The sequence below is a fragment of the Pipistrellus kuhlii genome, unplaced genomic scaffold (genome assembly GCF_014108245.1).
Source record: "Pipistrellus kuhlii isolate mPipKuh1 unplaced genomic scaffold, mPipKuh1.p scaffold_m20_p_8, whole genome shotgun sequence".
In the NCBI taxonomy this organism is placed as follows: domain Eukaryota; kingdom Metazoa; phylum Chordata; class Mammalia; order Chiroptera; family Vespertilionidae; genus Pipistrellus; species Pipistrellus kuhlii.
In genome coordinates, this window is record NW_023425584.1 from 20,165,188 (window position 1) to 20,180,576 (window position 15,389).

General features: G+C 35.9%; 1 protein-coding gene across 11 annotated transcripts in view; it reads right to left on the minus strand.

Annotated features, from left to right (window-relative positions):
* Positions 1-610: 610 nt before the first annotated feature.
* SPINK5 (serine peptidase inhibitor Kazal type 5) overlaps positions 611-15,389 on the minus strand; it is a 69,565-nt gene continuing 54,786 nt past the window's right edge. For 2 of the 11 annotated variants that reach the window (XM_045576957.1, XM_045576958.1), the window contains exons 25-36: positions 14,853-14,980; positions 13,837-13,909; positions 13,123-13,250; positions 12,618-12,696; positions 10,345-10,472; positions 9,519-9,591; positions 8,729-8,809; positions 8,497-8,624; positions 7,580-7,679; positions 5,699-5,829; positions 4,090-4,180; positions 1,953-2,453 (exon numbers count right to left, since the gene is read on the minus strand). In XM_045576957.1, the coding sequence (XP_045432913.1) occupies positions 2,406-2,453; positions 4,090-4,180; positions 5,699-5,829; positions 7,580-7,679; positions 8,497-8,624; positions 8,729-8,809; positions 9,519-9,591; positions 10,345-10,472; positions 12,618-12,696; positions 13,123-13,250; positions 13,837-13,909; positions 14,853-14,980 (1,188 nt within the window). In that variant the 3' untranslated portion in view covers positions 1,953-2,405. Of the gene's footprint in view, positions 912-1,946; positions 2,454-4,089; positions 4,181-5,698; positions 5,830-7,579; positions 7,680-8,496; positions 8,625-8,728; positions 8,810-9,518; positions 9,592-10,344; positions 10,473-12,617; positions 12,697-13,122; positions 13,251-13,836; positions 13,910-14,852; positions 14,981-15,389 lie in introns of those variants that run through there. The other 9 variants (XM_045576953.1, XM_045576959.1, XM_045576952.1 and 6 more) reach the window with 9 other exon arrangements.

A 15,389-nucleotide genomic window follows, 5' to 3' on the forward strand; every position in this document is an offset into this window, starting at 1 on the left:
ATATTTCTGGTCTTGTGTAGCAATTTGCACATCAGCTTTTTCTCCAAGCCTTTGAACCCAAGGCCATGCTGGCCGTGGCTTCACACTTCTGGTTTACAGCTATGAGAAAATTTGAAATGATATATGTGACTCCTATTATATTTCCATTGGACAATGCTGCTCAAGAGACATACACACATTGGGAACTCATTTCCTGTCTTGTCCCAGAATATGCAACCAAGGCCCTGATATAGACATTCATTGTCCAGAGACAACACAATTAGATGTGAAAAAGTACTGGTTTGTGTCATTGAATGAGGCCTATTCACTGAGAGGTAATTATACTATTTACAGAAATAGAGATGCCAGATAGGGGAGCTGGTAAGGTGACAGATGGTGAAGGTGAAGTTGATTCGTAATTGGTTGGCTTTATATAGCGGCTGGGAGCCCATACCTTCCCACCTCTGTTTCCTACTGTGACAACAACTTGAATCAGAAAAAAAAAGTGAGCAATTTTCTGTTCACGAAAGGGCTTAGCCAGACAAAAGGGTAGAGTTTATTCAACTTCTGTAAAAAAACACACACAATTTCTTATTTGTCAGGCAGTGGCAAAGAAATCCCGAAAAGGGTGTTCTGCTGGGTTTTCTTTTATTGAACAAGTAATTGGACAGACAGCATTGTGACCAGGGGATCTGTGGACACAGACTGAGTGGGGATGTCTCTGTGCCCTCTGATTGCAGAATCTAGGAGGAAAGAGATGGAGAAGACTGAAAGTCAGTGAGTCCATTCCCCCAACAGTCTCTATTGTTTTCTACAGTAAATAAGACGAGCTCTGAAGAATTCTTTGTATATACAGATGGTGAAGGTAGGCAGTTCAGAATCAAGATATAAATGGTCCCTCATGGCTTTCACCAATCCTTACATCATTTGACCTGAAAGAGAAGATGGGTAGGTTAAATGGAAGAAATTCAGAGATGTTGTAGAAATGTGGATTGTGCATTTATAGCTGTACCATAGTCAAAGAAATCCATAGTTTCCTGCACTCTATCAAGGACTTACAATTTAAAATCATGTTCACATTTTATTCACTTGATTCAATGAACCTTTATTGAGTGCCTAGATTCTAGGTCCTAGATCATACTCCTTGTTGCAGTGGATGCAAAAATGAAGTCTATTCTCTATTACATGTGACCCTCATGCAAAGAGATAGATGCTGTTAACATTATTTCACAGAGGAGCAAACTGAGCTTCAGAGAAGTTTAGTTGAATTCCCAAAGTCTCACATTTGGTCAGAACTTAAATCCAATTTTTCTAACACTATGTTTTGTTTTAGGCCATGAGACTATAACCAGCTATCTTCCTTGTCTGATTCATCCAATATTCATATACTCTTCAGTCAACATTTAAAACATTAAATCAACACAATTTTTTTTTAAAGGGGGCAAATGCGTCAGGCAGTTTTCTTCCATATAACTACACTTACCACCTGGAGCCCTAGTACCACTATCACTCCAAACTCAAACCTCCATTTCAACTTTCACATTGAAATTAAAATTGTGAGACTTCCTTTGGTTAGAAAATCTCAAGCTATGGTCTTGCTAAATCCTTGAAAGTCTTTGTCAGCAAATTAAGAAACTGGTTATTCACCACACAAAATAGTATTGGTATTTTCCTTAACCTAGTAATTTTTCCCCAGAGTAACTAATTTTTTTTAATTGAGATAATGCCTTCTCTAGAGCTCCAGATGCTTAGAATCTCCTGATACCTAAAAGATGGTGGCAGAACATAAGAAATAAAGTCAGAAGATCTACATTGGACTCAAGATACAATACTGAATAATGCTGATAAATTACAGAATTTCTTGCAGGATGATTTTCTATAAAATGGGAAAGATAACGATCTTTGCCCTAATTACAGGAGCATTTCGAGGATGCAAAAGGAAAGCACATGAAACTCTAAAGGGTTACATTCATCTTAGCAGTTACTGTATAACAGAAAGTCCTTCTTAGAGAGTAAGCAAAAGTATAGGTTCCAGGACCCTCAATCTATTTTTCCAGAAAAGCCTTTTATTCCATTCTTGGGAGTCCAGGCTCTCTTAGATTATCTTCTACCCAGGAACAATGGTCAGGCAATAGGTTCCAACCTCTTGGATATGAGTCCAGAGTAGTTACCAGAGCAATGCTTAGCCAAGTCCCACCCGTATCACCTTGGTTATTCCAAAATCACAGCACTGAATCATAGAGGGAACTGAAATCACACCCAGGACACCTTTTGTTCTAATGACTTGATCCATCAGCTAACTTCATAAATAATTCCTGTCATTAATTATGCCTGATATACACCTCTGGTGGAAAGAAATACACTCAAAAATAAACGGAAGGAACTCCTTTGCAAATGTTTTGAGCTTAGCCTGGCAAGATTCTTCATTATTTGAATAAATATATCTTATCATATGTTCCTATGGCAACTTCCCCCTAAAGCAGTTTTTGTCAAGTTGTCTAAATGAGATTGCAGTAAGGTGTTCCTAAGGTGTGGTCTATAAAATTTATATAAAGATTATTTCCCCCTTCCTGTTCTAGAATGTACGTGACCAGGTGTGTTTGTGAGATTAGGGGACAGTGTGTCTGTCAATACAATGAGGGGCAAATTGTTAAGAGTTTATAGGTAACAAGAGAGCAAACACAATATGGGGACTGGAGCAAAAATTGAAACCCTCTCTTTATAGACATGTAAAGATCCAGAGTAGATAGATGACTTTCTCAAGCCCAAGTGAGAAATTAAAATGTCCTGATTTCAGCCCATGATCCACTGATTCTACCTGCCTTCCAGCTGTTAGTATGAAAGCAGCAACAGCTTATAGCTCATTTTTCCAGTTTCCAATATCAAGCGCCACTGAGTAGTTCTTTTGAGTATGGTCTCATGTAGTGTTGCTTAAGATTCTCAAATGTAGCAGAACAGTTTCCAATTCCATATTGCCAAAGCTGGCAGTGGAAGGGAGTAAAATAACAATGTGGATAATAACAATTATCTATTCATTAAATATTGTTTACTTTAATTATTTTTGTGAATATCAAATATAAATGTATTAAGAGAGAATTTATTAAAGTAATTATAAATAAACACAGTGCCAGTGTGTGTTTCTCTAAAGCTAGTCATACTTTGGTCTCTTAGGCATAATAACAATAGTGATAATAACAATAAATGCCATTAATTTTTAGACACTGTGCCAAATGCTTAAAAGTCAGCACTTCTTGAATACTTTCAGTAACTCAGTAAGATCTTTAGTTTAAGTGAGCAATTTTCAACCATCTCATGACACACATAAGCAAATTAGTAAAATTCTGCGGCATACCAAAGTATGTATCTTTTGCTAATCTGACAAAAATTTAGGTATAATTTTGATTCTTTCACATCGGATGGCCATTGTACTGTTGGCTGTTGGCATTTTTTTAATTTGACAATCTAAAGGGAAAGAGGTCAGTGCCCCTGACTACACAGTCAGCTGTTGGATGTTTCACAAATTCTTCTAGCACAGCAGTTGAAAATTGCTGGTTTAAATATTTATGCGGTTTGCCAAAGGTCTCATATATGAAGACCATCAAAAACTAGAAATACCATATTTATCTGGTAACAAAAAAAAATTCTCTTATTTGAATATTCTCAGTTCCTCCTCCCCCCAAGTTACATATCATCTTGCTAAATAAAGAGATTCCTCAAATAAAATCACCAGGGAGAATGTCAAACTCAATAATGTGTGCCAAAACATCCTTGTAGGAATTTAAATGAAAAGGTCAACTTTTCATTAGGGAAGATCATTTAATACAACGTAAAATGAAAGGATATGGGGGCTACACAGAAATGGTTTAAATCCAGTTCTGTTACTATTTGACCTCTCTTGGTCTCTATCTCATTTTTTATTGTAGACTACAAAAAAGAAAACCTCTGTGAAATTGTTATTAGGGACATCACTACTAAAAAAAAAATCTACTACCCACTAAACATTTTTAAGTGTTAACTACTTTATTATTATTCCCATATATTTCAGCAATTATTTAATTATCTTCATCAACTGGCTCTAAAAACCGTAATCATGGTTGCCAGGGTACTTACAGATGCTGGCACGCTGAGAGGTGTTGTTTCTGGGATGCTATTCTGCTCACATGGCCCTTCGCTGCGTATGTGTGTATTACTCTGGCGTATTCTAAAACAGAACAAAGTAATTTTCAGAGATGAAGAAAGAAAACAACAAGGATTGGTGTGGGTGATAAATTTATTCATCCCTTAAACAGAAGATTCCCTTAATTTTTAAAACTCTATAAGACCCATAGATGGATTTCAAAAGATTAATGTTTTCATGAATATTATGCATAAAAATTGTTAATGTCACATCATTTTCTTTCCTCTTCTGAAAAGATTAACTCTCTTCATATTATCAAAGCATTTTTGACCTCCAATTTTCAAAGGAAGTACTGCCTGGCATACAACAGCAGTGTAGTAGAAAGAAAACTGTATTATGCCCAAAGCAACAAGATTAAAATCCTGTCTGATCTGCTTCCTAGCTATGTGACTTTAAACAAATTAACTGAGCTTCGGATTCATACTCTGTGAAACTATCACCACTTCATGGCAGGTAGTGAGAACTCAGGGAGTGGTGAATGTGAAAGTGCCTAGTCTGCAGATGTGAGATCGCATAAAGCTCTCATATTCAGTTTTTATTCTAAGTATATGAAGTGTAGAGTAGTTTTTTCTTTTATGAATTATTTGACTTAAAAGGACACATATGTAATTTCAAATATTTCTCTACAAGTGAAAAGCAGGAGATTGGGCTCATCCCCCTATTCTGGACATTGCTTATAGTGTCCTGAGAAGGATAGAATATCCATAGATTGTCATGTAAGTCTGGAGCGGGGTAAGGTGGAAAAATTAAGATTTATCACCGTGCTCTCACCTAAAGCTAGTCCAATGGAGGTTGGGAAAAGGTGAAGAATATGGATGGAGGTGTCAGATAGCAATTGAGAAAAAAACAAAACAAAAAAATAATAACAAAGCTACCACCAATGCATGCAGTCTTAAACAATTCCTTTGCATTTAACTTAACATAATAATTTTTTGCAATACCCTGTAAAGTCAGTTGACTCAGAGAACTGTTTCTACTTCTCCAAGAAAGCAGCTAAATCTCAGCGTGATGAGGTAACAGGCCCACAGATGCACAGATAGTTACAAATCTGAAAGCCAACGCCAACACTGGGTGTGCCATTTGCTCCAGTGAGCTTTCTTTTGCATGGTAACACTTCCTGCTCAAAGAAGATTTAAGGAGCATGGGAAATCTGTGACTATCTGGTAGTCCTAAGGCCCATTAGCAATCACAAGCTGGGCTAACTCTGCATAGCAATGATTTTCAACTTTTTCTATCAGACAAAGTTTGGGTGACTCCCATAAGTATCCACGAGCTTATAGAGATTTTCTCTAATTCTTGTAACCCCACCACTTTTCTCCTTTCACTTTTACTCAGTAAAATATATAACCAATTTCAGTAAAGGGATAACATCAAATCTCCTTTATTTTTGATATTGATGATCACAAAATGTGATTTGAACTGTGATGATTAGTCATCTGATTGCAGCATGCCTCAAATTGCTATCCATTTCACTGCCATGGGAAACACTATAGACAAGAGCTTCTACACTAGAAGGAATGATGGTGCAACTTGTATACTTACAGGTTTTCATGGCAGAGCATGCATGGGTTGTTGTATGTCTGGCCATCATCACCACAGACAGGCTGTAAATTCTTTGGGCACAGGTAACCCATCTTGGGCAATACTCTATAGTGTTTGCACATCTCAGAATCCTAAACAAGCAAAACATAAATCAGATTTGCTTCATGACACTCAAGAGGGATGAGCCGGGGAAAGTCCCCTTCATTTCCTCCATCACATTTGAATAAATGACTAGTAACAAACCTGTCACATAGATCAAACAAACTCACATTATTTATTTCATAGCATTATTACATAAATTTAACCTCCCGGATTTGGCTTCCTTAAAATAGGGAAGATAAGTAGTAAATCAAGACATAAGGAAGAACAAAGCAATAAGAAAGCCAAAACTCTACGTGATATTGGGCACAGATAAATGAGACATATCCATAGGAAGGATTCTTGAATGGTAATCATGCAAAACATAATATTATTTTATCTTAAATGAAGGTACTAGCTATATGCAATCTAGAAAGGAAAATACTAATCAGAGGCAAATACTAGTTAATTGCATGAGCTATTGAGTCTGCCATTAAATCAGAGGAAAGATTTATCTCACTTCTCTGAGCCTTCGTTTCTCACTGAACAGCATGAATAATAATAGCTCTTGTCTCATATTGGTGTTTTAGGGGATCAAATCTGATAATGCATTTAAATGCATGCATAACACAGTGTTTGGTACACACTGAGGGCTCAGTATATGTTAATTGTCAGTATGTTTTCCAAAATTAAAGATATATCTTTCATGTAGAAGAGGGAATGTGTTTGTTCTCTGTAGTCTTTTAGAAGTTTGATTTCAATAGTAACTTTATTAATTTAAGAAAATAGGGCCAAAGGAAAAAATCAAACTTAAAAACAGAATTATAGAAGACTTAAATACAATTGTGTCAGTAATTACATTAAATAACAGTAAGAATAAACATCCTAGTTACAGAACAGAGATTATCATACTAGAAAACAAAAAGACTCAACTATATAATGTTTATAAGAAGTATACTTTAAGTAAATATTTCTATTTCAACCAACAGAATAAAAAGTATTAGCAAGATAAAGAAGATAATTTCTAATGATTAAAATAATAGTTTCATTAATAACGATCCCAAATATGCATGTACCTAAAATATAGTTTCAAAATATATGTGGTAAAAAAAATTGTCTAAAAGTAGAAATAGATAACTTTACAAACATAAATGGAAATATTGACATACTTCTTTCAGTAATTGATAGCATAGCCAAAAATAAATAAGATATATTGTAGAATATTTGAAAAACAAAATTACCCAATTTATCTTAGGTGATATTCATAGATCTCTATATCCAACAACTACAGGCTACACATTCTTTTCAAGTACACATGAAATTATTATCAAATAAACCTTCTACTGGGCTGTTAAACAAGTATCAATACATTTCAAAAAATTAAAGTCATAAAATTTGTTTTATGATCCTAGTGGGATAATACTGATAATAAATGTGACAGTGATAAGGTTTCTAGGTAATCAGAAATTAAATAACACACTTTTATATAACTTACAACTCTAAGTAATCAGAATATAGAAATGCTGTGAAGTGTATGATAATGAAAGTATAGAATAACAAGTATAGCAGTTCTTGCATTGAGTTGAGGGAAACTTATAAGTACTATTTTCCTTAAATTAATAAAGTTATTATTGAAGTCACAGTGACAATATGGGCAAAAGCACTTGAGGCTGTACTGAATCAGCCCTTCCCAGGCCTTTCGGTGGAAATGAGATCCACAGGGGGCCAGTGACAACACCCACCATACCTCCCTAATAAGAAAATTAAATTAATAAGTAGCTTTCCTAAAAGAGTCATTCTTACCAGAGAAGATTTGGGGGAATCTGAGCTGTCTTCCTCACTGGAAGATCTTGGTTGGGATGGCTTTTCTTGAAGTCTTGCCCTTTCCAAAGCTTCTTTTTGACTAAAAAAGAAAATAAAAAGTAATTTAGCTCCTATAACTTCCTGTGGGAAGTTAAGTAATTCCAATAAAATAGGATGGAACCCTAGAATATTCTATGTTCAAAACACAGAACACAGAGTGACCAGGGTGACATGTTAAGGAAAGTACATAGCAGGGCTCTGGTTTAGAGCTCTTATCACATAATAGATGTGTAACCTTAGATACGCTGCTTAAATTCCTTGAGCTTAGATTTTCTAGAACATTTAAAAAAGGTAGTATTGGTAATTCATTCCTCAAAAAACAAATATAAAATATAAAATAAAAAAGCGACATTCTACAAAGAGCTAAATGAACACTGATGATGACGATGGTGATAATTGTGATCCTTGTCCTCATTATCTATCATGCCCATTGGTCCCCAAATATGGTTGTCCATCAGAATAACTTAGAAACCCTTTCTCAAAAACAAATTCCTTAGCTTTGGAGGTTGACTTTATATATTTGGAAGCATAAGTACATATTTATATATCTTTCTCTTTTGAGTCTGATCTAAGTTGGAACAAAACTCTTAAATAACTTCTTGTAATTACGATCCCGAGAGATGAAAAAAAAAAACAAAAAACTTTTTTAAGTGACAGCTAGTAAATATCATGGTTAGATCTTACATCTGGATTTCCTGTCTCCAAATCCAAGCATTCTTCCTCCTATACCAGGTGTTGTCAAATTAAGGGCCTTGAATCTAAAATCGTAGTTTAAGGACCCCATATTTATTTAAAGGGCTTTTCTACAAATACAGCTCCCCCACATGCTGAAGGGGTCAGAGGGTACCCTTACTCACAAGACAGTTCTGCACATGTAGCACTTGTTCTTATACAGCCTCCCATCAGCACCATGCACAGGGTCATTCTCCCGAGTGCACAGGAGCTCGTCATTCCTTAGGTACGCCCGGAAGTTAGCACACTCGTCCTGGAAAATGAGAAAGAAGTGAGCGTGGCTGTTTCCCTTTAGCCTGGCGGTTTCCTCACATTGGACTTGAGGAGGATTTCTCTTGGCTCTGGGCTCAGACTCACTGCACTTATCCTGGCAATGGAGGCCAAGGAATGCCCAGACTTCCCATTCTCTGTTCCTTTCGGAACCTCTTTGCACTGGTCCTGCAAATGCAAGGAAACACAAAACAATGCTTGATAGACCTTCTGGTCTCTCATGTCCTTTCCTTCCATCCTTCCTTTCCCCTGTTTGCCACATGAGGTGTGCCCTTGACCAAAGGACATTCTCACAGGAATGTAACTCTACAAATGGGATTGATTATCACTGCTAAAGGACTGAATGACGATGTCTTCTTCAGAGTCTTGGAAAGCTAACAGAAAAGGCAGCATCATGCATGCATGCTATTGATTTGTTGATGCTGAGAAAATCATCTGGAGAAAACAGAAAAAAAGACGTCAAGGGCAGAAGGCGAGGCTTTGGGGTTCGATTCTATTACCTGTGCTGTTAAATCAGTGTCAGCAAGCCACCTGAAGCCTCCTTTCACATTTAGTGTCAGAGATAAGCATGCAGGGGAGGAGAAAAAGGATTTCACCCTTTATTTTTCAACCCACATTTCTCCCAAGATAAGAGACTAAAGTAATGACACACTGTTTGAGAATTTTGTAGAGAATTTTCTACAAAACTGAGAAAAACATAAAACCTCAGAGCCAGAAAAAAAAAACACACCTTATTATGCCCAAAGAGACAATATGGGGAAAATCAATTTTCTTTGAGGTAAAACATTAGCATCTTCATTATCCCAACATTGGAATAGAATTCAAAATCTGAGGATAAAAAGTAAAATAGTTTTCTTGATATTTTTAAAGAAATAACCTTTTTATCATTTGAAGGTTGGTTGTGTGATTTTTCTTCATCATTCTTTTTTCTGTCACTAGCTTCTCGGTCACTGCAGAAAAAAAAAAGAATAGGGTAGTTTTTCCAGGATTATTATTGAATTTTTTAAACCAAGTGTTTCTCCAGTTCTAAACATTAACAAATTCAAGAGTTTTTTCATGTTTCAAAAATACCTAAAATAGTTTTGTTTGATTTTTTACTAATGAATTCTGCTTGTTGGAATTTTCATAATTTATGGCAATGCTTTCAACCTTCCTCAATCCAATTACTATGCTGTCAGAATCATGTGATCCTCTTAGGCCATTACTCTTTTCTCCTAGTAGAATCTACTTATGGGCTTCATAGAGAGAGTTGCTTCATTTCTCCTTTTTTACTTTTCTAATTAAAGCACAATTAAACTCTTCAGTATTGATTGTTCACTATATAGTTTTAGTGCTTTAAAGTTTATGAGCATGTTTTATATTATCTCCTCCAATGCCTATAAAAACTTTACTGTGAAATTACTCTTCCCTTCACATAGGCTCTGTAAAATGAATTGGCCTGTCCCACATTACTTAGCTGATAAGCTTCCTCTTTGAAAGCCAGTAATGTGAGCACAATCCACTAGCTCTCTTCTGATCCCACATGATGCTCAACATCAAAATGAATTTCTTGTGAATGTGCTGTAGACACTTACTATCCTCTTCTAAAGTAAGGAGCTGTTATATTTGTCACTTGTACCTGGATTTTTAAATTAAGAACTGGTTGGGCTTTTTTTGGCATCATGCACAACACATCAAACTGATCAATAAACCTCCTCACGTACAAGATGCTCTGGCACATGGCACACTTGTTGACGTGCATCTTCCCGTATGGACCTCGGACCGGGTCGTTTTCTCTGGTGCAGATGAGCTTTCCGTCCCTCACCATGCTCCGGAATTCATGGCACTGGTCCTGCCAAAAGGAGCAAAGCAAGATGTTAATAGTCTGGTCTGAAGAACTGAAAACTGGATTGGCCAGTGAGGTCTAAACTCAAAACACTTCAAGGCGGAAAATATCTAGAGAAAATGAAATTTTAGAGGTGTAATATGCTTTACAGGCACTTTATTCAATATATGTTCAGGGAGTTAGGATCCTCTCCACAACATCCCTCTCAAATAACTGTTTTTCCCCAATGGAATTTGCCTTCTGAGGCAGCCCATACCATTTTTATGCAGGTTTCTATTAGGCTGAGCTCAAAACCTGTCTCTCTACAACTGCACCATTATTCCACACAGAAAAAAATAACCTCAGAATGAACGAAAAGATGCTCCTTGGGTAAAACATACTAAAATGTAAACATTTAGCTTTGTTCCCCAATAACAAAAACATTTATTCAAATCTGCATTATATTCCAGGTACTTTGTTGGGTGCTCTGATAGATTTCTTTAGTTGTCATAGAAACCCTATACAATAAACAGCATTATCCCCATTTTACAGATCAGAAAAGTAAGCCTTGGAGAGAATAAGTAACTAAAGTCAATGTTGGATTTGTGACTAAAAAAATAAAATAAAATAAAATAAAATAAAATAAAATAAAATAAAATAAAATAAAAACTTGTTCACAACCACGCTGTTTTCCTTTTCTTCACTGCTTTTACCTGGCAGAAAATGAAACTCCTGTATATTTGTGAGAAGATGAAACTATTTCATTCCTAAAAAGAAGCCAAAGGAACTGGGTCCTTGGAATCTGGCCTCTGTTGAAAGCTTTGGACATCTCCATAAGATTTTCTTGAACTTCTGTTAAGCCCAAAGAGCCAAAATAGACATTTGGAAAGATTACCTTCCAAATACTAGTAATTTAGATTATAGTTATCATTCTTTCTTTAAATTGTGATTTACATAGACAACTCTAGACCTGCTTTTGCTGAGCACTTAAATTTTTTTCTGGAATTCAATATCTGATTAACATATTAAATGTTTCACAGCTATCATTTTTAAAAGCTACTAGAATGATTTTCCTTTCCAGGTGCCCTGCATACCAACATATATGTTTATGATAGCATTCATCTTCCTGAATTGCAACCTTTGCTTTATTGGTGCAATGTCTGGATCTTCCATTTATTATCTGTCTGTAGTTATCTTCTCTGAGTTTTTTCTGAACTGTAAAATTGGAAAAATACCAGCCACTGCATAGATTTGGGGTTGGCTTAAATAAGATAATGCAAATGCTTTGTAAAGCTTATCTCACTTTACATGAGTAGATAAGACTACAGTTCCCTTCTTGACACACACACACACACACACACACAGACACACACAATATCTGGACATTATATATATATATATATATATATATATATACACACACACACACACATACAGAGAGGATTTTTTTAAATTTTCCATTTGTAAAATAGATAATAAATAATTTTAAAAAGTAACAGGATTACAAATAGAATAATTGGCCAGTAGATATCACTCGAGGCTGTACAGTACAGCCTTTTCACAAAACTATTCATTTACTAAAATGCATAGCAGACATTGCCAACATATTTTTAAAACTGATAACTATTACTAAGTTTCATTTTGTTTAGTCAATATAGACAGTGAAAAGTTGCCTCATTGATGGGAAAACTTTCCTGGGGAAATTTTACGCTTCTAATTGGCGCTCTGAGATGGGTTATAAGAGAGTGTGCTGTGTCATATATTGTGTAGGTGTGTAAAGCATTGACATCATGTGTTAAAGTACAAAATTGAACACAAGATGGCACTGTAATGCCAAGAATTTATGATCATGAGCTCTAATGATACATGCTTTCTTATTTGTAACTTTTACTTGGTTATTTTGTTTTTGTCTTAAAACTTCAGAAAAGAAATTTACTTGATACCAACAATAATTTGACAACTGTCACTGGCCCTGTAGATGGTCGTAATTGCATCAGAGGTGCTCTTAGGGCATTGATTAACATGCTATTTCTTTGCAAGACATGCCCATGTCTTTCTTGTTTACCATTGTTATAGTTATAATGACTACAACAGAGTAGGCATTTCTTAAATATTTGTTGGATAAATTAACCAGACAACAACCATCCAAATTTAAGTATTGGCATATATTACCTGTTTTTCATTGCTCCTTTCTGTTGTGTTTTGCCTGTCATTGTCTTCTTTCTTTTTACTTTCAGCTGCTTCCTTTTCCCTGGAGGAAAAGAATGGAAAGAAACATTTCAACCAAAGTGGACAACTACCTCATTAATTACGAGGCTTTAAAAATGTGTCATTTTCTCACATTGATGAGAAATGATCATTATACTTTAAGACTCACAGTTAAAGGCCCATTTTTAAAATTTAACTTCTTTAATGTTTTGAGTATTACATAAGTCTCCTTTTCCCCCAGTGACCTTTTCCTGGCCACCCCATCCCAGCACATGCCCTCACCGCCCCCTGACCCCCGTTTGTGTCTACTGGTTGTGTTCATATGCATGCATACAAGTCCTCTGGTTGATCTCTTACCACCTTCCTTTTAACTCCCCACCCCTGTCTTCCCTTATAGGTTAGACAATCTATTAGATGCTTCTATTGCTCTGGTTCTGTTTCAAAGGCCCATTTTTGAAAAAATACTCACAGTTTTTCCTTACACATTGCACACTTATTGCCATGTGTCTTGCCATTTGAATCACGGACAGGATCACTTTCTCGGGTGCAGATAAGTTGTCCATTTTTCATTTGGCCTCTAAATTCATCACAGGGATCCTGAAAAGAAGGGCAGATTATGTTAGGTAGGACTGCTTTCATACAGTATTTGATTGGGCTTTGAAATCTGAAGATTTGGGTGTCTCTGTGGAACATGCCCATGCCTTTTCCTTTCCCTCAGGCATATCTTGCTTCTCTCCTTCTCCTAAGTTCCAATGGCCTTTCTTTTGCTTCTGTAACTTGTTCCCTGAGCCCACACAGCTCAGCTAGCTCATTTCTTCTATGGCTCACTTCTCCTACCTCTATGACTTTCTAAATAAACTCTTGCTTGTATTTGGAGGATGGGGTGAGAAAGAAGAAAATATGAAAATTTTGACTCAAAATTGATCAAAATTTTACTAGGCTGTTGAGAGAATTAAATAAACTACTCTTTATAAATGTGCTTTGTAAAGTATAAGACTGTAAGATTTCCATTTGATATTAAGTTTCCACACTGAACAAGTTTACCAGGAGTTTACATTAATGATGGCTTCTGATCTAAGGGCAAGATCTTGGTTGGCAACAATGACATTTCTTTCCATATTTTTGACAGCCAAATGCTGACTTACAAAAGACCATTCTTGCCAAAACATAGTAAATGACTCACCTTTCCTGATGCTGATTCAGTCCCATTTGCTTTATAGCCAGAATACGTATTTTTTCCACCTGATTGTTTTTCCCTAGAAAAGCAACAATAGTTATCTTATTAACATGTACCGAGGTTTCAAATGCCCCTTAGAGTTTATGTATCTTAGATATCTTCCTGAACAGAGAACGTCTCTGCATGCCCCCATCATGGACAGCCAGCTGGGTTATTAGGAAGCTTCCTCACCTGGCTGGTATGGCTCAGTGGTTAGGCGTCAACCCATGAACCCAGAGATCCGAGGTTCAATTCCCTGTTATGGCACATGCCCAAGTTGCATGCTTGATCCCCAGTAGGGGTTGCACAGGAGGCAGCTAACCAATATTTCTCTCATCGATGTTTTTATCTCTCTATCCCTCTGCAATCCTCTCTCTCTAAGATCAATAAAAACATTTTTTAAAAAGCTTCTTCATCAAAGGTAGATATTCTAGGTCGATCAACTCAAGTAATTTTAAAGTCTCCTTTATTTATTTATGTCCAAATATATCTCCCTGTAATCTCTATCCTTTAGTCTTATTTCACATTTTCAGGACAACACAGAACAAGCCTACTGACTCATTACATCTTTCTGATATTAACCCTTCAGATATTTAAGGCAAGTTTCAGGTCTCAAAGTCCAGCTTTCTCAGTTATTCCACCTTTTCATCATAAATTTTAATTTTTAATTCCCCATTAACTCATCATTCTGCTACCTTGATTTGTAGGTTAACTTATTATAATGTTATTTTTTTTAAAGTATGGAGCCTGTGATAGAAGAAAGATCGAGAAATACCTTAGGATCATGTGTTTTTAACCTCTTACCATTCCTTAGGGGAAGCTGGAGAAATAATATTTTGGAATTAACAAAAAGAATAGTTTTCATATAGGGAAGTAGGCAGTCATTCAGAAGATTATGTAGCCATCTTTCATGAGAAATAGGCATTCATTCAGGATGACTATGTGGCTATCTTTCAGACATGTCTGTTAATAAAAGTACTCACAGAATCTCTTTACACATGGAACACTTATTGTTGTATGTTTTGCCATTAGCATCACGTACGGGATCACTCTCTCTGGTACAGCTGAGTTTTCCATTTTTCATATTATCACGAAACTCAGCACATTGGTCCTGAAAAGAGAGAAAAGGTTTTCTGTATCACATGGTCTGTTGTATTGTTATTAAATTTGTTAAACAATTTGAGTAAGGAATGCTCTTGTCAACCTTCTCTTACATGGAATATAAGACCTAGAATTACTATCTATAGGAAAAAGTGGGCTGGGACCACCCATATGCTATGATGTACAGTTGTCATGCCTAATTTTGCTGCTTTTAATGTTCCACACAGGGAAATGACAAAGTTGGTGAAATTTAACAGCATAGATCAAGGGTCAGCTAATACATAACCAATAGGACTAATCTGTCCTGTTCTTATATACAATGTTTTATGTATAAAATTGGAAATACCTTTATTCATTCTAGATATTATTTATGGCTGCTTTCCCACAACAATGTCAGGAGACTGGGATGAAGCCATCAC